The 23044-nt window shown below is 42.3% G+C and overlaps 1 protein-coding gene across 1 annotated transcript; it reads left to right on the forward strand.

Moving 5' to 3' along the window:
• Positions 1–681: 681 nt before the first annotated feature.
• Positions 682–15648, forward strand: cep76 (centrosomal protein 76). The gene is made up of 13 exons (XM_080040085.1): positions 682–901; positions 1626–1787; positions 1909–1996; positions 2449–2673; positions 3222–3407; positions 3782–3879; positions 4003–4131; positions 4720–4911; positions 7804–7970; positions 8867–9026; positions 9545–9718; positions 10840–11057; positions 15316–15648. Exons 1-13 carry the CDS (start codon positions 839–841, stop codon positions 15452–15454), a joined length of 2001 nt encoding a protein of 666 aa, XP_079896211.1. The 5' UTR covers positions 682–838; the 3' UTR covers positions 15455–15648.
• Positions 15649–23044: the final 7396 nt, after the last annotated feature.

The raw sequence follows: 23044 nt of genomic DNA on the forward strand, positions 1-23044 counted from the left end.
CCATGGATTCCTGGAATTGATTCAATATTTCAAGAATAGGCCTTGTCCATATTGACTGCTGCAGTAATTTCATTTTCTCATGTCTGTGGGATAGCTTTGGTCTGTGTGTGAAGAAAGGGGCATTAGATTTGTTCAGAGCAATCCACTTAAAAAGCAACACAACACAGATGTCTTCCTCTTGTAGCACAAACAGAATAATTATATAAATGCTATGAATTAAGTACAGCAGGAAAAAAGGAACACTTTTAATTTGCGTTAACATAAAACTGGGTGATTTGATAAAAATAAAACAGTTTAAGGGGTCTAACAAGGGCTAGCAAAACAAACTACAATTTGGCCTACAAAAGGGTCCTTCAGTGGTTGTCGCAGGCGGTCGCAGGTTGTGACGACATTAGAGCACCCAAGACTATTCCTGAGCAAGCTATGGCTATTTCTTCTATCGAAATTAAATACAAATAAAAAGAACGCTGGCTGAAATAAAATATATCAACATTTACGCTCCAGCCCCTATGTAATAGTTGTTTCTAGGACAGAACTAACTGTCTGAAGCAGGGGCCGTCGCCAGGCATTAGCGCAGCCGCGTTCCCGCCTGCTTTTCCGCCACAGTTTGAACTGAGGGAGAGGGACTGGTTGTTGTCGTCCACTGTCTGCCTGTCAGAGGACTTTGTGTTTGTATTTCAGACATGCAGTCTATGGTTACAGACGGCACATTTTCCCAAAGAAGAAAATATCGCTCAAACGTAGAAACTGCAGTTGTTTGTCGTCCCTGCTAGTGCCTGTCCCTGTTGCTAACGTAGCCTAGCTTTGTGGCAGCCGGCCGGGGAGCTCGTCGCCTGTCATGTCTCTGCCTCCGGAGAAAGCCTCCGAGCTCAAGCAGATAATTCACAACCACCTGCTCAAGGTGAGCAAGTACACCGCTTTACTAGCTACATGTTAGTGTCGCCAAACAGTTTCACTTTGAGTGCCATATTTCTTAATATTCGTGCTTTACAAGGTATGCATAGTTTGTTCTTGAAGTGAAGTTATTACGCCAACTGCCATTTAAAAATACAAGAAATTAATGTATTCGTGCTCTTTTACAAAAGTGCAATCATTTTTAAGACTAAGCACCACTCAGCTGCTTCTTATTATAAGTTCGGCTGTACACAATACGTATGTGTATAATTGTTAACATTATTTGTTGACAGTTGTTTCCGCACTAAGGCACCTAACTGTTACTACTGTCCTATAACTTGTCTTCTGCTCTCTGAAGAAGGTTACTGTTTCAAATAGTCGTGATGAGTAGCACGATAAGTACATACTGCACATTCGTTTAATTATAAATTACTAATGTAAATAAATGGAATTAAAGGAATATTGAATTGGGAAATTAATATTTCTCCCTAGTAACTTGTTTACTAGTATGGTAGGCCTACTGCTAGCAGTTAGAACACTGCTTATTTCATGCAGCACAGGTAAGGGGTCAGAGCTTGTAAAGTTAAAGATGTATGAATGTTTATGAATATGTTGTTGGTTGGGGGAAAGCCACAGATACACAATGAACCTTAAATGATGATGAGTTTGTGTTAAGAAGATATAAAGATCTATCAAAGGACAGTGCTGAGCTCAGTCTTGTGTGTCATCAGATGGATATCCATGGGAGGATCAGGGAGGTGCTGGCAGAGACAGTGAGGGAGGACCACCACCATGGTCCAGCTCGTACATCTCTGTCTGAGGCCGACTTCCTCCATGCTCTGCAGCGCAGGGGCATCATAGAGGATGTGATGAGGGACCTACACTTCACCCAGGTCGGACCACACATCTGAAAATACAGCCTTCAGAACTGACTGTGAAACACCTTCTTCAATATTTTCAGTGTTTAAGAAACTCATTAGAATCCTAACCTTTTGTATTGGTGTGTGTTGGTAGGAAGTTCCCACAGAAGCAGAAACAAGACCTCCTGCTCCAAAGCCTGCTACTCACTTTGTTGACAAAGATCGAATTAAGCTGGAAAAAAGTAGGAGATCTCCCTTTACAAACCAAAATAAGCTAACATGAAGGCATGGCCTATGTTCGTTCACTCAGGTTGTCCTTGTTAAAGGTGGAGTCAGCAATCCTGGACAATGTTTGCTGTCAAAATCAGTGAATTTCTCCTCGCGATCCGTTTCCTGAACGTACAGTGTGCTGAAAGAAAAACTGGTGTACAGCCTAGGGTCTGTAAACTGGTATGTAAACAAAGGGGGCCCACCGAAGCTAGCATCATGCCTGTTGGGTAAGAGAGCCTAGGCTGTGTATAAAGGATTTTGTCTTCCAGCGTTCACACAGTATGGACAGGAAGCGGATCGTCAGGTGATATTATTCACTGATTTTGTCCAAAAGTGATTTTAACAACAAGCGTTCTCCACAATCCCTGACTCCATCTTTAAAGTTTGAACAGTTATTTGAAGACTTTTCTTCCCGTTGTCTCAGCTAATATTGACCCGTCCAGGCGCTACCTGTATCTCCAAGTGCTGGGGGGTAAGGCCTTCCTGGAGCACCTGCAGGAGCCAGAGCCTTTACCTGGCCAGGTGTGTTCTACCTTCACGCTCTACGTGCACTTCCGCAACCAGAGGTTTCGCTCCAAGCCGGTGCCCTGTGCCTGTGAGCCGGACCTGAAAGAAGGCTTCCTCCTAGAGATGCACAGAGAGGGCTTAGGTACGTGTTAGTCAGTTGGTCTGTTGGACAGAAAGTTGTTATGCTATAATGTAATGTATTATCTGTTAAGGATTTTACAAGAACCAATACTATCCAAAGCAGTCAATACCAAAATTAAAAAAAATGTGACGTTACCTATTTTTCTATAGTACCGTAGGTACCGGGGATGCCATTCTTCCAGAACTGAAAGGGGCATCATTTACGCCTACAAGTCTTAATCTGGAAGGTGCATGTCCTACATGACGGCATGGGATAATAACAATAAACAGCTCTTCATAGGCACAGAAAATACCACAGAAACTCCCATGAAGCAAGGAAATTGGACAGTTGTCTTTATAATGTTAAATTGTTTTTAATAAAGAAGTGTATGTTGAAGTATATGGGATTCATTATTTAGTTTTTTACCGTGACATTGAATTGGGTTCCGAGAACCATGGGATTTCCCTTGTGTTGGTATCGACGGTATCGACTGTTACATTGATAGTATCGTGACATCCCTATTTATCTGTAGAGTTTTCTCATTCTCATCATCACTCTTGCCACTGCAGGAGAAGGCAGTAAAATGGCCGACGCGACGGGCATGCTGTCCATGTGTGACCCGGTTCACCTGGTGCTGATCAGGACAGACACCTCCAGTGAGACCACGCTGGTCTCCTCCTACTTCCTGGACTGGAGGACGCTCCTCAGCTCGCCCAATGGGAAGAGCTGCTTGGCTGTGGAGCTGATGGGAGTGGGTGAGCCAGAGTCATTATTCATTCATTGGCTGAATTATTAACCTCTTTGTTCTTAAAAAGGTCAACAATGAGGAGTGCATATCATTGGCAGAGTAGAGGAGTAGTTTATTTTGACAGCCCACGCTATGACACCACAATTATACTGTGTCAATGGTGAAACAACATAAATATGAAAACAACGTTGACTTAAAAACAAAACAATATCTTACTTTACTCATTACTTATCATTTGTGTGTGTGTGTGTGTGTGTGTGTGTGTGTGTGTGTGTGTGTGTGTGTGTGTGTGTGTGTGTGTGTGTGTGTGTGTGTGTGTGTGTGTGTGTGTGTGTGTGTGTGTGTGTGTGTGTGTGTGTGTGTGTGTGTGTGTGTCACCAGGCAGTGAATGTAAAGTCCCAGCCGGTGTTTTGACTGTTGGTCTGGAGCTGTACCCTCCTCTCAACAACACTCTGAGCCCTGACATCATCAGCACACAGGTCTGTCTCTCTGTTTATTCATCAATGGAAGAATCCAATTCCATGAACGCGGCTCATCACAATTAGAGCTGATATAAAGGTTTTGTCATTTATGAGTTATGTGACTGTGTATCTGTCATGCAGCAATCCCTGGAGAGGCAGAGGACAGCAGAAAAGGAGAGACTGTTCTTGGTCTATGCTAAACAGTGGTGGAGGGAGTTCCTGGAGATCCGTCCGTCACACCAGTCCAAGATGGTCAAGATCTTTGCACAGGTTCCTCTATTTCTTACCTTAGATATGTTGAGTGACACTGAGTGAATAGGCAGACTCCCCACCACCTAATTCATTTGCTGTTTCCACTCACACTGATTAAGTCTGTTAGGGTGCACTAACGTTTGACCCTGTTGATCTATGCCACACTTAAGCATGATTATCCCCCTCTCTCCTCATCTGCTGGCCAGACATGGCCTTCACTCACACTGCTTTAAAAGATTCGGGCCTAGGCACGAACGTCAAAACACCCAATACGACACGCATTGATAAATGCAGAAATTTTCCACCACATAGTTTTTTTTACAGTAGCCTATCTGTCGAAGTGAACAGTCCTGTATGAATTGGTATCCGGGCAGCCGTCTATGCTCGTGCTCAGACATAAGCATACGTACCAAGATTAAGCACACCTCTTCAAATCGGGCCAGGGCCAAGGTAGTGTACTTGGGCACGCTACGAATGCTTAGTGCAAGTGCACTGCTAGTCGTCTGGGGCGAGGCCCTCTCATATGCCTAACCAGGTTAGGAATGATTGAATCCTTCCCTCCTAGCCACCCCTCTACCTCCCTGTGTGTCTCTGTGTTCCCTGCAGGATGAGAATGGCGTCAACAGGCCGGTGTGCTCCTATGTGCGTGTGCTGCGTGCTGGACGGCTGCTGGAGAGCCCTCGACAGGCAGCGCGCTTCACCAGCCTGCTGGCCCAGGAGAGAGCTCCTGTGGTGGGGGGAGGAGGAGGCAAGCAGGAGCAGTGGTGCACATTAATGGCTTTCCTATGCAGAGGCAAGGTAAGGGAGAACTGGCCAGCTTCTGTTGGCAGCCAAAAACAGAGATGGAGTCATTTTTTTAACATGACAATCCACTCAGTGTGTGTGCTGCTTGTTGCTTATTGTCAGCGTCCGACACAACCCCACTGATTTATAGCTTTTCCCAAGTGTGAAGTGGCTTTAAATCATAACTCTAGATGGAAATAAATTGAAATATGTTTGTAAAGTATCTCTCTGTCCCATCGGCTAGATAACATTCCCCTTCACTCTCAACATATACTTTAGGAATCTATTTTAATATATGAATTCCATAGATCCAAGTATGTGGAAGACATCTTTCTTTTTTCAGAATTTGTCGGCTATTTCTGAAAAAGCTACTTTCCGTGTCTTGTGTATGAAACACTGTCTTAAAGTTAGTGCAAGGCCGTCTTCCAAACTCTGCAGTGGGCCTCTCTTTAAAAGCAGCGTCCTCATGTTAGTATTAGTCTTAACTTTTCCTTTGCTCTGTCAGACTGTCTAAACTGTTTAGACACATCTTACCGTGCTAACGAGTAAATCTCTCAGCAGACAGTTTCATTGCTAAACAGCCCGGGATATGTTTGTGTGCTGTTTACATGACGCATGGAAATAACTGGATGAGTCAGTCAGTGTTTATCGAAAAAAGGGGAAACACTACTTGATATTTTTCTATTCCTGTGTTCCTCATTTATTTGGATGCCGTGTTAGAAGTTAGAGTGCTGCTTTGTGAATAGACAACACAGTGAATGTATGATCCAAAATGTGTCCTCAAGCCTCTTTATGCAAACAACCAAATCCCATACGGATGTTGAAAAGGAAAATACTGTCAATGCTCGTAGAAGACAGACAATACATTGACAAAGAAGCTGCATTGCATCAGTTTGAACCTGCAGGGAGTGGAGAATATCTACAAAACTTAGCTAAACATATTACGCAGTCTGTTTAACTGCTCCATCCATATCCTTCTAGTCATTAGCTTTAGCTCATAAATTGTCATCCATTGCTGTCAGCCATACTGTCACATTTCCGCTGGTCAAACGCTAAAAATTTAACTTGACTACGCTGATCTTATGACAGACCAAGTCCATGACATCTTGAGTGTGCCGTGGACATTTTCCAAACATCAAATTGAGACCTTTTTCTCAGTTTGCAGCACTGCTATCTGATGAAGCCACCTTAAATTCAGAATTAATATTATTGTATGTGTAGTACAAACAGAACCCAATAGTAAAATAAGTAGGGCAGTGTAAATTACTGCAAACATAGTTAGAATTTTTCTCTGAGAAGGAACCTTATCTGATAATGAGCTTCAAACGTAAATGGATGATTTCAACAATATTTGTGTCAAGTTTATTTTCAATCTCAGGAATTATTTTAATACCCTTTCATTCAAACTAAATGTGATACTCATCTCCCTGATAGTCGCAGACCCTTTGATTACCTTGCAGGCCTTTATTATGTTCCAGAAAAACAAATACAAAGAGCACAGCCAGACATGACCAAGCATATAAAGCATCAGAGATTTCAGGAAAGAGAATTGTTTGAGGACAGTCATTATAAGAGACCTTCTCCTTGTTTGACCTCAGCCTCGACCCCCCACCCCCCCTCACAAAGTTCCCTTGTCCACTTTAACTCAATCAGTCAGAAAGCATCATGGCAGCAGGGCCCCATCACATCCATTCCCAGAAAGAAGGATTCACGTGGACCGGACTGATGTATTTCCAATCTTCCTCCCGACCAGATAGCGGGGAATTTCCCCAGACCACAACAGGATAAATGTTCCCCATGGCAAGACAGACACAACACAACGCTCACAAAGTGGGCCCTTGTCAGCCCGTGATTTATGGCTTTCATTCCGGGGGAAATTAATTTAGCCTCATCAGTCCCCAGTCTGTTTCGATGCCTTGCCGTTCATATTAGCACTTGTGGGGAACATCTATCATTCTGACTGTGCCTGCAGCACACAGCAGCAGTCCCCAACTCAACCCAGACAGGCCTGCCTCTTTACTGGAAAAGTTCTACCAGGGAAATAAGAGAGTTGCTTACTGTCAAGGACAATTTGATGAGTGCAGAGCCTATTTCCTCTCCAGCAGGCTTGTGTGTGTGTGTGTGTGTGTGTGTGTGTGTGTGTGTGTGTGTGTGTGTGTGTGTGTGTGTGTGTGTGTGTGTGTGTGTGTGTGTGTGTGTGTGTGTGTGTGTGTGTGTGTGTGTGTGTGTGTGTGTGTGTGTGTGTGTGTGTGTGTGTGTGTGTGTGTGTGTGTGTCTGTGTTCGTTCAACCCTTCAGAGAAAGGCTAACACTAGCTGTAAGAGCAGGATATTGTGCACAGACTGTTGTTAATGGCGTGATGAATTAGGCAGGCGAGGGTGTGAAGACAACAGTAAATCAGTTGAAAGCGATGCATGCTAAATATAGCAGCTGAGAGAGTACATCAATGTTAAACTCCATGCAGTCACAGTGTACATGATGGATTTGTCCCAAACAGGGGTCACACCTTTACTGTTGTTTACTTCACTAATTAAAAAATGTTAATAGCTTGGTCTTATTTTGTGAGAGATTCCAGGAGAGTGTCGGTGGAGGTGGACATTAAAAGGCATCAATATCAAAGGGGCCCCAAGCTGAATTTGAATGCACAATATCGCAAATGTATTTCTTAAGACGGTCTACTAGACGCAATGTCTGCGGCCATGTTCCTAGATTAGAGTTGTAATATTGTAGGATAAAGTTGTAATATTTTGGATATAAAAAAAGACAAATTTACTTTTAAGGACAGACTAATAGACTCTTACTAATGAAGTACAGTTGACTTTTATGTTAGAAATAAATGTGCATGTATATCCCATTATTATAAAGCCTCCAAATGAGCTGAACCTTGCAGTGTGTGTCTCGTCCCCAGGGTGACTGTGAGGACCATGCTACCCTGCTGTGTAGCCTGCTGCTGGGCTTTGGTCTGGATGCCTACGTGTGTGTGGGCACTAAGACCAAGGGGACGCCACACACCTGGGTGCTGACCCGCGGCACTGACGCCAGCATCACCTTCTGGGAGAGTCTGACGGCACACAGGTCCCATTTGATTTGTCTTTACTCATTATTGACCTGATCATTTATGTACACAGGCTTAAGGCATGGGTCCATTACTGTTTTCAACCCCTATTATTTTCCATCATACCGTTCATGGTATTTATGTGTTGGATATTTTGAATGTTAATGTCCAAAAAGTATTTCCAAATTCCCCCCAATGTTAATTGTTTTCAGTTTTCCTGTCTTTTGCTTAAAACCAAACACTGTCTCAGAAATCATTTGACCTGCGCTGTGTTATTGGTTTACGTCTCACAAAAGACTGTCTCTGTGTATAACAGGATATGTCAGAATCCCATGAAAAGCATTTCCAGTGAAATTTGGTGCTGAGGCTCTGGGAACACTTGTTTACTTCCTGGTGTTTATTCCCTTCTGGGAAATTTTCCATCAATTCTTCATTTTTTTCCATAACTCCCTGATCTCATACTTGAGGTAGACTTGATTTCATATCTCCTCAGTCAGCAATAGAGAACTAGATCCACCACTGCTTGTCTTATGCACAGACCTGGCTTTTTATGTTTTTAAATATTTCTCTCAACATTATTACAATTCTGTCCAAGAAATCCATTGTTAAAACACAGCCTAGGCTCCGTAAACTGATATGTAAAGAAAGTGAATGTTAACAATGAGGCCCACTGTAGCTAGCAACATGGCCATTCACTGAGTCTAGGCTGTGTACTAACACTGGATTTTGTTTGGGAGGCGCAGTTTAGTCACTACATGTAATAAATGCTGTGGAATGGCATCACTTAAATGAATTAATAAACACTTTACTCTACTGCTCTTTTTAAATAGAATGGATTTAATTTATACAGTATACTTTTTCTATCTATTTGTGTTAGTATGTCTGTATTAACAGTGATGTCAATATGTATTGTCAGATACCTGCACCAGGCCATAGACCCAGATGCCCCTCCTCTGGCCCCCCAGCCCAAACCCTCCTCCCCTTACCGTACTGTGGGCTGTGTCTTCAACCACCTCTCCTTCCTGGCCAACTGCCAGCCCTCTGATGCTGTGGAGCTCTGTGTCTTTGACTTCCAGGTACACACAATGGATTGTCTTCACAGTTTGTCATAGTTGGTTAAGGTAGGGTGGTCTGTTGTTGTTTTGATCCATTATTAGTGTGACATTTGTGTTGTTAGCATTTGTTGGTGGAGTCAGCAATTCTGGTGATTGTTGTCAAAATCATTGAATATTTCCTCATGTTCGGCTACCTGTACATACTGTGTGCACGCTTGTACAAAAAAGAATTATGTGTCAATACACAGCCTAGACTCTGTAAACTGGCATGTTGCTAGCTACGATTGGTCCCCTTTTTTTACATGCCCGTTTACAGAGCCTAGGCTGTGTATTAACACCAGATAATTTTGTTTTGGTTTTGTTCACACACAGTATGTTCAGGTAGTGGATTGTGAGGAGATATTCACTGATTTTGACAAACCTGCGGTCATTACCCTAAAAATCAAGTCAGCTACAGTGTAGTGGTTTTACCGCACCAACAGATACATGTAAGGCAGGGTAAGAGCACAAGCTAAACACCTGTTGTTTTTCCCTTTTAGAATCAGTCTCGGTGGAAGGCGATGAGTGAAGAGGCTCTGAAGTCAGTTTGCTCCCCGGGCTCCACCACCTCTCTGCCCCCTCTGCCTCCCCTCTGTGCCCCCTCTCTGGACGCTGCTGCTGCCAGCAACCAGCTGGAGCTGGAGATGCGCTACCTGGTGTCTGAGCACAGGAAGGTAAGACAGGGACGGAGCACATTTGTAAGATATGATTTGAGCCTTAATGTTCGGGTGTTTGTGGTTTGATGTGTAACTCGCATGTGCTGTGCTGGGAAAGACAACTGAGGGGCACATAGCCATACATAAGTACTTTTTTCATCCATGTTTTTATGTACATATTAGTTTTTTCATATTAAAAAATAAAACAGGATGGAAACTAAAATGTTTATTGTTTTTGGAATGCTTGGAAAGTTGTTTAAAAAAAATGATAAAATGGGACCTTTAGATTGAATCAGCGATTCTGGAGAACGCTTGCTGTCAAAATCACTTTTTTGTCAAAATCAGTTTATATCTCCTCAGGATCCACCCCATGTCTATACTGTGTGTGTGTTGAAAATAAGTTGGTGTGAATACACAGCCTAGGCTCTGTAAACGTGCATGTTAATATCTACTGAGGGCACCTTTACATACCCTTTGTTTACATACCAGGTAAGGAGTAAATCATGATGTACATAAAGTGTGATTTGTCACATTTCCTACTAAAGGAGACAAATAAATCCGATCTGTGTGGAGCTGTGAGGAGATTTCGACAGTACCCATGATGTTTTGTGTGTTAACGTTAAAGGACCTGGAGCTAGCTACAGTGTGGTGATGTGTGTGTGTTAATACAGGACCTGGAGCTAGCCACAGTATGTGTGTGTGTGCGTGTGTGCGTGCGTGTTACTACAGGACCTGGAGCTAGCTACAGTGTGGTTGTGTGTTAATGTTAAAGGACCTGGAGCTAGCTACAGTGTGGTTGTGTCTTAATAGAGGACCTGGAGCTAGCCACAGTGTGCTAATGTGTTATGTGTTAATACAGGACCTGGAGCTAGCCACTGTGTGCTAACTTGTTGTGTGTTAATGTTAAAGGACCTGGAGCTAGCTACAGTTGTGTGTGTGTTAATACAGGACCTGGAGCTAGCTACAGTGTGCTAATGTGTTGTGTGTTAATACAGGACCTGGAGCTAGCTACAGTGTGCTAACTTGTTGTGTGTTAATACAGGACCTGGAGCTAGCCACAGTGTGCTAATGTGTTGTGTGTTAATACAGGACCTGGAGCTAGCCACTGTGTGCTAACTTGTTGTGTGTTAATGTTAAAGGACCTGGAGCTAGCTACAGTGTGGGATGACCAACTGTCCTACCTGCTGTCCTCTGCTCTGTCGGCCTACGAGCTGGAGCGTTGCTATGGCGTCTCCTGTGGTAACGAGGAGTTCCAGGATGCAGTGAGGAGGGCGGTGCCAGACGGACACACCTTCAAAGGCTTCCCCATCCACTTCCTGCACCGCAACGCACGCAGGGCCTTCAACACCTGTCTCAGGTAGGCTAGTACAGAGCCATCAACACCTGTCTCAGGTAGACTAGTACAGAGCCTTCAACACCTGTCTCAGGTAGACTAGTACAGAGCCTTCAACACCTGTCTCAGGTAGGCTAGTACAGGGCCTTCAACACCTGTCTCAGGTAGACTAGTACAGAGCCTTCAACACCTGTCTCAGGTAGACTAGTACAGAGCCTTCAACACCTGTCTCAGGTAGACTAGTACAGAGCCTTCAACACCTGTCTCAGGTAGACTAGTACAGAGCCTTCAACACCTGTCTCAGGTAGACTAGTACAGAGCCTTCAACACCTGTCTCAGGTAGACTAGTACAGAGCCTTCAACACCTGTCTCAGGTAGGCTAGTACAGAGCCTTCAACACCTGTCTCAGGTAGACTAGTACAGAGCCTTCAACACCTGTCTCAGGTAGACTAGTACAGAGCCTTCAACACCTGTCTCAGGTAGACTAGTACAGGGCCTTCAACACCTGTCTCAGGTAGGCTAGTACAGAGCCTTCGACACCTGTCTCAGGTAGGCTAGTACAGAGCCTTCGACACCTGTCTCAGGTAGACTAGTACAGGGCCTTCGACACCTGTCTCAGGTAGACTAGTACAGGGCCTTCGACACCTGTCTCAGGTAGGCTAGTACAGAGCCTTCAACACCTGTCTCAGGTAGACTAGTACAGAGCCTTCAACACCTGTCTCAGGTAGACTAGTACAGGGCCTTCAACACCTGTCTCAGGTAGACTAGTACAGAGCCTTCAACACCTGTCTCAGGTAGACTAGTACAGAGCCTTCGACACCTGTCTCAGGTAGACTAGTACAGAGCCTTCGACACCTGTCTCAGGTAGACTAGTACAGAGCCTTCAACACCTGTCTCAGGTAGACTAGTACAGAGCCTTCGACACCTGTCTCAGGTAGGCTAGTACAGAGCCTTCGACACCTGTCTCAGGTAGACTAGTACAGAGCCTTCAACACCTGTCTCAGGTAGACTAGTACAGAGCCTTCAACACCTGTCTCAGGTAGACTAGTACAGGGCCTTCAACACCTGTCTCAGGTAGACTAGTACAGGGCCTTCAACACCTGTCTCAGGTAGACTAGTACAGGGCCTTCAACACCTGTCTCGGGTAGACTAGTACAGGGCCTTCAACACCTGTCTCGGGTAGACTAGTACAGAGCCTTCAACACCTGTCTCAGGTAAACTAGTACAGAGCCTTCGACACCTGTCTCAGGTAGACTAGTACAGAGCCTTCAACACCTGTCTCAGGTAGACTAGTACAGAGCCTTCAACACCTGTCTCAGGTAGACTAGTACAGGGCCTTCAACACCTGTCTCAGGTAGACTAGTACAGAGCCTTCAACACCTGTCTCAGGTAGACTAGTACAGGGCCTTCAACACCTGTCTCAGGTAGACTAGTACAGGGCCTTCAACACCTGTCTCGGGTAGACTAGTACAGGGCCTTCAACACCTGTCTCAGGTAGACTAGTACAGAGCCTTCAACACCTGTCTCGGGTAGGCTAGTACAGAGCCTTCAACACCTGTCTCGGGTAGACTAGTACAGGGCCTTCAACACCTGTCTCAGGTAGACTAGTACAGAGCCTTCAACACCTGTCTCAGGTAGACTAGTACAGGGCCTACAACACCTGTCTCAGGTAGACTAGTACAGAGCCTTCAACACCTGTCTCAGGTAGACTAGTACAGAGCCTTCAACACCTGTCTCAGGTAGACTAGTACAGAGCCTTCAACACCTGTCTCAGGTAGACTAGTACAGAGCCTTCAACACCTGTCTCAGGTAGACTAGTACAGGGCCTTCAACACCTGTCTCAGGTAGACTAGTACAGAGCCTTCAACACCTGTCTCAGGTAGACTAGTACAGGGCCTTCAACACCTGTCTCAGGTAGACTAGTACAGGGCCTTCAACACCTGTCTCAGGTAGACTAGTACAGAGCCTTCAACACCTGTCTCAGGTAGACTAGTACAGAGCCTTCAACACCTGTCTCAGGTAGACTAGTACAGGGCCTTCAACACCTGTCTCAGGTAGACTAGTACAGAGCCTTCAACACCTGTCTCAGGTAGACTAGTACAGAGCCTTCAACACCTGTCTCAGGTAGACTAGTACAGAGCCTTCAACACCTGTCTCAGGTAGACTAGTACAGGGCCTTCAACACCTGTCTCAGGTAGACTAGTGGGCAGCATGGGGGATGTGTCGGGTCTGTTTGAGTGTAGTACAGAAGCCAAATTCACCCAAAAAATGATGTCCATTGTACAAACATATCACGGGTGCATCTCATTACAATATCATCGAAAGGTTTTTTTCTGTAATTTGATTCAAGAAGTGAAACTTTGAGGTTCAATACACATACAGTTAACTATTGCTGCAGGCCTTTTTGTTTTAATTTACCGTAATTTTCGGACTATAAGCCGCGACTTTTTCCCCATTTTTCGACCCTGTTATTACACAGCACAGTATATGTTCTGTAGCTACTAGGGATGGCCGTTAGTAATCGAGTACTCGAGTACTCCTCGTTTCAAATGAACTCAATTGGTGGATAATTAAACATTTTTTTTATTTTTATTTTTAGTGTCTGTAGCCTATATAAAATGTTATATACGTGTACAAAACGGCACAAAACGGATAAAATAAAGTTTAACACAATTAAATATTTTGATTCAAGTGCAATAAACTGAGCGTTGTGTCAAACAGCAACTGCAAATAACTGCCACCTCCGTGCCAGCGCAGCCTGTGTTCTCCACAGCACGGCGGAGCTGAAAACGCTCTCTCCTTTCTGCAGAACATTTTCAGGGATATAACTGTCCAATTATTTAAAAGCAGATGATAAAGTTACGTTTATAAAAATGGGAGATGACACCTGTTACTCTCAGTTAGTAATGAGTAGACTCCAGGTGAGCATGCAAGGTGCTCTCCGCTTGGAAAGTAAAGAAGAAGCAAGGCTTACTTCAGGCACATTCGCTCCGAGCCAACAACAGTTAAGAAGCCTTCAATCGGGAATATGGGGATAAGATTAAAAAACCGACCGGTGTAACGTTCCGTTAATGAGGAATTAGTCGCAGTAATTATTCACGGACACGGAGTGAGCATAACGCGGTTGGACATACAACTACTAAGTCTACTGCTTTGGTGAGTTATTTATATGTATTTAAATTGTAGGATAATAATTTTATATTATTTGCTGCCCTTCTTATTTTAAATGGTGACTTAGGCAATTTTTTTTGTTACAACTACAGCCCATGCTTTTTTTCTCTTTTTTTCTCCCCACCGCAGACCTACTCGATCGGTTTAAATTGTGACCCGTCTATTTAATCACTTTCAGTGAGGAAAATGTGTTTTAAACTCGTGGAAACACGAGTAGCGAAAACACTACTCGTGCCCATCCCTAGTAGCTACTATTGCACTAAATGGTAACACTTGAATACGATATGCAAATATGCAACTTGTTTGTTGAAATGTCAATAAATGGGAGCTTCCTCAAGCAGCCATCTCTTTCCCGACAATCCCCCTGGTAATTAAACATTACATTATAACACCTGCGGCTTATAGTTCAGTGCGGCTTATAGTGCGGAAAATACGGTAGTTGATTAAGGCTTACAGCTCATGAAAGTCAAAGATCCAGCATTTCAAAATATAAAATTATAACATAAGACCAATCAAAAATAGGATTGATTACACAGAAAATGTTGACCTTTAGAAAAGTATGTTCATTAATGCACTCAATACGTGGCCGGGATCATTTTTCATGAATTATTGCATTAATAATGTGTCGTGGCATGAAGGTGATTAGCCTGTGGCACTAAGGAGGTGTTATGAAAGCCCAGGTTGCTTTGATAGTGGCCTTCAGCTCGTCTGTATTGTTGGGTCTGGTGTGTCTCATCTTCCTCTTGACAATACTCCATAGATTCTCTATGGGGTTCAGGTCAGGAGAGTTGTCTGGCTAATCAAACAAAGTAATACCATCGTCAGCCAACCAGTTACAAGTGGTTTTGGCAGTGGGCAGGTGCCCATAAAGCAGATGACATGGCACCCCAAATGATCAGTTGATAGTTGAAACTTTACACTGGACTTCAAGTCACTTGCAATGCAAAATATCACTGATGATTGATTTGAGATGCACCAGGACAAAGTACTGCTTAAAGGTATAAATAATCTTCCCTGTATACAGTATGTTTGCCTATATTATTGTAGATAAACACTTAACAGTACTTTATATTTCACGCCCTTGTTTTCCTCTTGTCACTTCCCTGTGCAGGTCTCCATTCTGTGAGGAGATAGTGTGTTGTCGCGGGGACCACGTGAGGCTGGCTGTGCGTGTGCGGGTGTTTGCCTATCCTGAGAACGCGTGTGCAGTGTGGCTCATGTTTGCATGTAAATACCGCTCTGTGCTCTGACCAAAGGGACACACTCTACCCACAAACCACCAGCTTATGTTGCACTGTGACACCGCACACTATTTTATATCTTCACAAGGAAACCTCAGGCCTGATTTACATGGACGTAACAAATACCTGGACCCACAGTGAGACTACATTCAGGGACCCTGCTGTGATGCCCGGCCTTTTTTATTGTGTAGTCCACCACAGTCTTCAATTGTACAGACTTTTAATCTCAGAATTGTATTTATTTATATCTATTTTTCTAAATAAATGGGACTTTGCTAAACATGTTGAAATCATTATTTGCTAGTGGTAGTGCACATTACAATGGTTTTCACTTTTCACATCAGAATGGTTAAAGTCATCTATCAAATTTGGTAAAACGTCATTCAGGAGGTTGATTGACACAATGTTTTTGTTCATCAGTCAATGGAGTCTTGATTGATGCTGTCAAACTAACTCATCAGAACAGTCTGTTTAGCATATTTCCTAAAGATTATACAAGGTCTTTAGTAAAAAATTGTTATTGAATATGCTTCCATAATGTAAATATATACACAGTGTAGAGTAGTCTGCTTTATGGATATAAGATAAAATGAGGACAAATGTTCTTCACAGCATTCTCTTACTGTTTCCAGTCTGTATCCAACAGTTTAATAATTATTCAAGACATCAAATGATCTAGCTTAACTTTTCTAATAAAAATAATATACACAAACCTTATAATAGGTGCCTGTACTTTGAGGATCACTTATCTTGCAAGGTGCAGTGAGGCTACAGTAAATATACAGTAATGGTGGACAGTGTGCGACATCAAAGCATCATTCACACTCAATTGACAACAATTGCAACATTGTGACAGTAAATAAATATTTAGTCTCTTTACCTCTTCACCACTGTAGTTCAGTTATTTGAGAACAGGAGTTCTCACCCGACGTAGCTGTGTTCTGAGGACTGAACAAGGGATTTAGTTTTGTTTGTGTTTTGCTATTTCTATGTAAGGATAGTTGAATGTGTTTAGGTATTAAGAGTCAGAAGCCATCATAAAAGATTGCGGTACATGCATGTGTTATACATAATGGAAGCACTAGATGGCGTGCTAAGACAAACGTTGGCTCCTCGGATACAGCTGCTGTAGCTCTGTTTCATTGTGGCCTGTTTGATAGAGAACAGTGGAGCTGTCAGCTGTGTGCTTCCGCCTATTAAGAGCATATTTAAACACACACACACATCAGATAACGGGGGCGCTCCGGTGGTGTAGTGGATAGAGCGCGTACCATATTGGCTCCGGCCTTCGTTGCAGTGTTCGCGGGTTCAAATCCGACCTGTGGACCTTTACTGCAGGTCATCCTCTCTCTCTCTCTCTCTCTCTCTCTCTCTCTCTCTCTCTCTGTCTCCCCATTTCAACTCTGTACTATCTAATAAAGCTTGAAAATGCAAAAAAAAAAGTGCACATCAGATAACAGGACTGATCACTGCCTGATGGAGTGAACAAATACAGTACAGCGTCTATATTGAAACAATAGAGATGCATTAAAAAGAACAATGGTTAATGAAACCCCATTCTAAGGAAAGCTTAAAGAATTCAATTGAAAATGTGTTCCATCTTGCACATACTTCAGATATGTTCCCTTTACAAACAGCAGTAAAGAAGCCTGGCAGGAGAAACACTGAGGCCCCCACAGGCCATTGATGACTAATTTGACTGATTGTGATTTTACACTTGAGGGGCCCAAGTGACGGCAGCTTGGTTGAGTGAGTTACGGTGCGGTTAGGAGAAGTCAACTCAGAAAAGTTTAGCCCTGATTGAAGTGCTCCATTAATTGTCATACGGGGGGTAGTTTTGTTTTTATGGAGTGCTTTGCTTTGCTCCCCTTTTTGTTTTTTCCGCTCCGTGCCATGTTGCATATTGCTCAATGCTTCTTTGAGTCGTGTGGGGTGTGTGTGTGTGTGTGGGGGGGGGGGGGGGAATTGACACCATCAGCCCCAAACTTTGACAAGAAGTCTGCGAGAATGGCCAATTAATTTGATTTTTTATTTATTTTCCGGGAGCTAATTTGCAATTCTGCCTTTGCCCCAGAGTTGTTGAAACACGCGGATCAGGAGGGAGGCTGAGAGAGCCAAATAGAGAGCTGATGAATAATTCCTCCCTCTTTTTTTTCTGAATGTCACACACACACACACATACACACACACACACACACACACACACACACACAAACCCCGCCGCTCCAATCAGGAGTGTATAGCACAGGAAGAATGTACAGCAAAGGAAGTGTTTGATGCTGGGAACTCAGGTATGTTTTCAGCCCGTATTATAAGCAGCAGCGCTCAGGTGTAATTGACTAAAAGGTCCTGTGGGACGGGAGCTACTGTATGAAAACACAACAGGCAGATATGAGAGAGAGGATGCTGCTGCCTTCTGAGCGCAATGAAAAACATCAGTCACACCTTGCAACTCAACACCGCCGCTGACATGCAGTGTTTGCATTCAGGTGAGACTTTCAAATGAAATATTCCCGTAAAATCTGTCGGGTTGTGTGTGTGTGTCAACCTTATTACCTAAAGCCCCACGTGCAAGTGTAAAGAAAGGTAGATTTTCAACATAAAAAAAAGCTTATTATGTAGAGTAAAAAAAAAGCTATAAATGGCTATGCAGCCTGTATTTTTGGTAATTAGTAATGGTAATAGACTTGGTATAGAACAGATTCTGAATTAACATGCATACACACTAATATTCACAGGTTTAATCTTCTTCCTCTTCTGAGGTGGCATAAACTGTTGATGAGTATTTTCCTGCTCTTCACAAGAACTGTCAATAACATAGCATCATGGTGGTTGTGATGGTGTTGATTGGGAGACATATACTGTAGCTGTTGTTTGTTTGTTATGCCTCGCAGTCAAAGAAGAATCTCTCATTGTTCACTGAGAAATATTTATTGATAGAAATACATTTTTTGATAGTTTCAAAATATATGAATATATTTTCTTTTCTATTTATCTATTCTATCCCCACCAAAGTTTTTGCTAAATTGCTCTGTGTGTATTTAAAGCGGCTCTCTAAGCAGGACAGAAGGTATTTAGCATCATTTTATTTTTTGAATTCTGAATTGGTTCCTCTAGTGTGTTTTTCAATTTGGATTGCAATGTTTAAATGATCATAAACAAACCCTCTGATGCATTATTAAGTACAAAATGTAATATTAAAAAATGCAGCTTATTAGTAGAGAAGATAAAATAGCTTTTGCAATTTTGCCTTACATCTTAACCTTAACGTTACTCCGTTTTGCACAACAGCAAGCAGCTACAGTGTACGTGGTGTGACATGTAAAGGATGAGCATCACTGTAACTTGACAGTGGCATGGCCTGTGTGCACATTTTCAGAACAAACCTTCAACACAGTAATAGGTCAGCATGTCTTATTTTGAAATATGGTATTCACAGTCACAACCCCACCACCCAATAGAGATGCATCTATTTGTACCTGTGTGAGAGTTTTCATAATGATAGGGAAATGGGTCTTTCTGAAAATGTGCAAAGGATAAGACCGAATTCTTTTATTTAATGCTTTTGATCCAGGCTTTAGCCAAGAGATGGAAAAAAAATGAATTCACAAAAATGACATTGAATATCGACAAATGTTTATAAACTCAACACAACTACACAAAAATGGCTGTGCCTCTGTTTGTCCTACAGTTAGAACATATTACAATAAATATATTAGGAATTATACTAAGTTATCATTTTAATTATTAGTCATAGACAGACATGTAACCAAAACCTTCTAAATACATCTCAAAGCATTGTGTGTACACTGACAGTAATCTGGTGGGGAATATCTCTAGTATAAAACAGTAATAATAGGCTTCATGTGAGTTCAACATTACTGTGTGCTAACCATTGCTCCACACAGTCATTTGTATCAGGCTGCTGTTTCCTCCAACCGCTACAATGTGAAGTCAGTTCACAGAGGCCGCTCTCCTAGCTGCAGACCCAGATCATTATTTTGTTGTCTCTTAACATGGACCTAATTCAATGTACGGGCCTTGGGCTCTGTTAAGAGTTTGTCATGTAAATGAGAAGACTAATGGTGCATCTCCTTATCACTGGTGTTTTTCAGTGGTGGCAATATATCTCCTGACAGACACTGATGTATCTACTAATTACCGCTTTTCAGCCATTAAAAGGAAGAAATGTTTAGACGTCGAGATCTGCAGTTATTTGTTATTGCCGTTATGGCGTGTGTGTGTGTGTGTGTGTGTGTGTGTGAGAGAGAGAGAGAGGGTGTGTGTGCGCGTGCGTGCTGCTTGTGTGTGTTGTCATTTGCCACATTTTACAGACACTGTGTCTAATTACATTTATTGAAATAAAATAATAGATGTTATACGGTGTGTCAGAAGTAGCACATTTATATTGTTTCAACTCCAGATCCCAAGATTTTTTTTTTTACAGAAAACATTTTCTCAACATTTTACAATTACGTATAGGCCATACCTTTAAAAAAAAAAAAAAAAAATATATATATATATATATATATATATATATATATATATATATATATATATATATATATAGGGGAAGGTGGGGTGATTTGTGCGTTTTGGAAGTTGCAAAACCCCTTGTTTCTAGAAAACCGTGGAAGAAATTGGAAATGTGACCACATATTTAAGAAGAGCCATCCATTTGACTCATCCTGTAAAGAAGGGAGACACAAGGAATAAGATATAAGCACATTTAAGCTCAAAAAACTGTGTTTTGCCTTTCAAAGTAAAATTTCCATGATCAAGGTTTTTTGATTATTGTGTCTGAACAATTATAGACACGTTTGAAAACATTTGACACATGTTTTAGTGCTTTGGTATGCTACACTTTGAGTCTATATAGTTAGCACAATGTCAACCCTAAATTGCTGCATCATGCCTATTATCCAAAATTCTGGGGATGGGGTGATTTGTGCGCAAGGGCCTGGGTGAGTTATAAGTAAGTAAGTAAGTAAAATGTATTTAGAAAAGCACATTTATGACAGTTTGCACTGTCCAAAGTGCTGTACATAGTGCATTCAGTAGGTAAACAATGAAGGTAAAATAACAATAACCAAAATAAAAGACGTAAAGCCCATACATCCACATAAACACAGATAGTAGTGCAGAGGTAAGATAGTTAATGGGGAGGAAAAGCCAGGGTGTACATATGGGTTTTGAGCCTTGATTTAAAGGCAGAAATGTAGAGGGAATCACATTTGTCAGGTGGCAGTTGGTTCCACAAGCACGGAGCAACTAGTACAAAGTACATTTCTGAGAGTTGTGCCAGTGGCATGGCTGTATACGCTGGTCACCAAAAGAAAGTGATTGTCTACAGTAGCTCAGAAGAGAGTGACATCTCAACTCCACTTAACGACACCACTGATGAGAGTTCAGATGGCCAGAAAGATGATGATGGTGACTTTGTCATTGTGACACAATGACGCACAAATCACCCCACGTAGTGGGGTGATTTGTGCGACAAGACAACTTTTTTTCCGAAAGCTATATTTCTTAAACAGTTTATTCCAGATCCAAAGTTTTTATTGCCAGGGATGCACAACATCCTGAAATATATGTACATATTTGAGTTGGAGACATAACTGTCAAGGCCTCACTTTAAAATCACTTTGAGTAAAAAGTTGCACAAATCACCCCACCTTCCCCTATAGGCCTATATATATATATATATTTTTTTTTTTTTTTTTTTTTTTTTGGAGACACCCACACTGACATTGCTTATACATTAATGGCTTGAAGTTCATTGTTAAAAGTAGTCATTAGGGTGTGTCTGCAACTCCATCCCTTTTCAATTATTATTATATTCCTGCTAATATCTTTCCAACAACCCAATCCGCCTCTCTTTCTCTCTCATCTGTTTTCTGCTTTTTGAAATGTACAAATTCCTGCAGGGGGTATAGTAAGAGAAGAAGAAGAGAGAGAGAGAGAGAGAGAGAGAGAGAGAGAGAGAGAGAGAGAGAGAGAGAGAGAGAGAGAGAGAGAGAGAGAGAGAGGGAGCGCTGGGCATTGGAAGGGGAAATGTGTTGCATGGCCGCGAGCCTAACGGGTAATACAGTCATTAATTCAGCTGATTAAGTTGGCCTTTGGGTTAAAGAAAATCATATCCGTCGACTCCCTTTGAGATGTGACTGGGGGGAAGCACAGAGGAGAGGGAGAAGCCATGCTAATTAGTGCTGGAAAACAGGAGGGGGGGGGGCAGGGAGGGATGGAGAGGGGAGACAGAGAAAGAAACTGTGTGTGTGTGTGTGTTTGTGGTTTATATGTGTGTGTAGATAGGTGTTTCAACTGAACTACTAATGAGGCATGTTTGGGGTGAGGGAGTGACAAGCTCATCAAAACCACAGCGCTTGCCCTTGCCAGGCTGAGCTGGTTTCTCTCTCTCAAAGAGTCTGCCCGGCTACCTTTGAGCCAGACAGTGTGCCATTTAATGATGTAAAACAAGAGAGAGGGAGAAGTTGGGTTGAAGTGTCAGTTTGCCTACAGTTTAATGAGCTTGTTGTTGGATGCGAGAGAAGGAGGCACAAAGAAAAGAGCATCAGTAGACAGGCTTACCCCCCTTCTCCTCTGAACCATGATGTCACCACCATGATGGATGCGTTAACTTGTTTATGTTGTAATGTTCCATGGGTTATGAGCTAAAAAAGGGACATGGTTGGCCTTTTTTTTTCAAGCACCGCTCACTTTTGCGGTTCCTGGCTATTTTTTTGCTTCTTTTAGACTAGTATAAATAAAAGGTTCCATAATGTAGCCTTAATATTGTACATCTGGGTTTATTCGTATGAACCTTGTCTGTTTGCATCTGTGTATTTCTCCTATACAACCATCTTTAAACTGCCATTATCTTAACATTAGTTGTTTTTTTTCAATACTCTGAACCAAATACCTCAACTGCGAAAGCTCTCACATCAACTAAACTTTCCATAATCATTCTAAACACTATTCTGAAGGTTATTGCAGAAGGATGTGTTCATGCGTTGTCAATTGTCTGATTGTATGATTTTTTTCTTAGACCAAACAACGTACAGATCCTGTTTTTGGACTGTTGCCAAGATGATAGACAGTGTTCATGACACAATTGTTACTCCTTTCATTGTTGCACTCTTCTCTACAAGCCTCTTAGCCGAGAGCTTGAACAAATAAAATGGTCTAACACATCTAAACATGTGCACATTGAATGGAAAGGGTTTATATGTATTACCATTCATTTTCATTGGTATGAGTAAACAAGAGAGTGTATGTATTAAAACTCATTTTCTTGAGGTAGACTTGAGGTTCTGTCACAGTGGAAGAAACTACATACAGTACAGCAAATTCTAATTAGAAAGCCCTCCTACATTCTCCCTCTTTCATGGTCGCACATTGTTCTCAAAGCTTTTTAAACTCTCCATATAACCTAGCATATCATCGGCTGCTAATTGCTCAATGAGAACGTGCGGAGATAAAAGACAGAGCATAATCCCACTGTTTTTTTGAAGGCGTATCCTCGTTTATTCCCATTTAAGAATCACTTTCTTCCTGGCGTGTGCATGGCGTGCAGTATATAATCCAGTTCGGTGTGTAAAA

Source organism: Ammodytes marinus (assembly GCF_949987685.1).
Source record: "Ammodytes marinus genome assembly, chromosome: 13".
Lineage (NCBI taxonomy): Eukaryota > Metazoa > Chordata > Actinopteri > Uranoscopiformes > Ammodytidae > Ammodytes > Ammodytes marinus.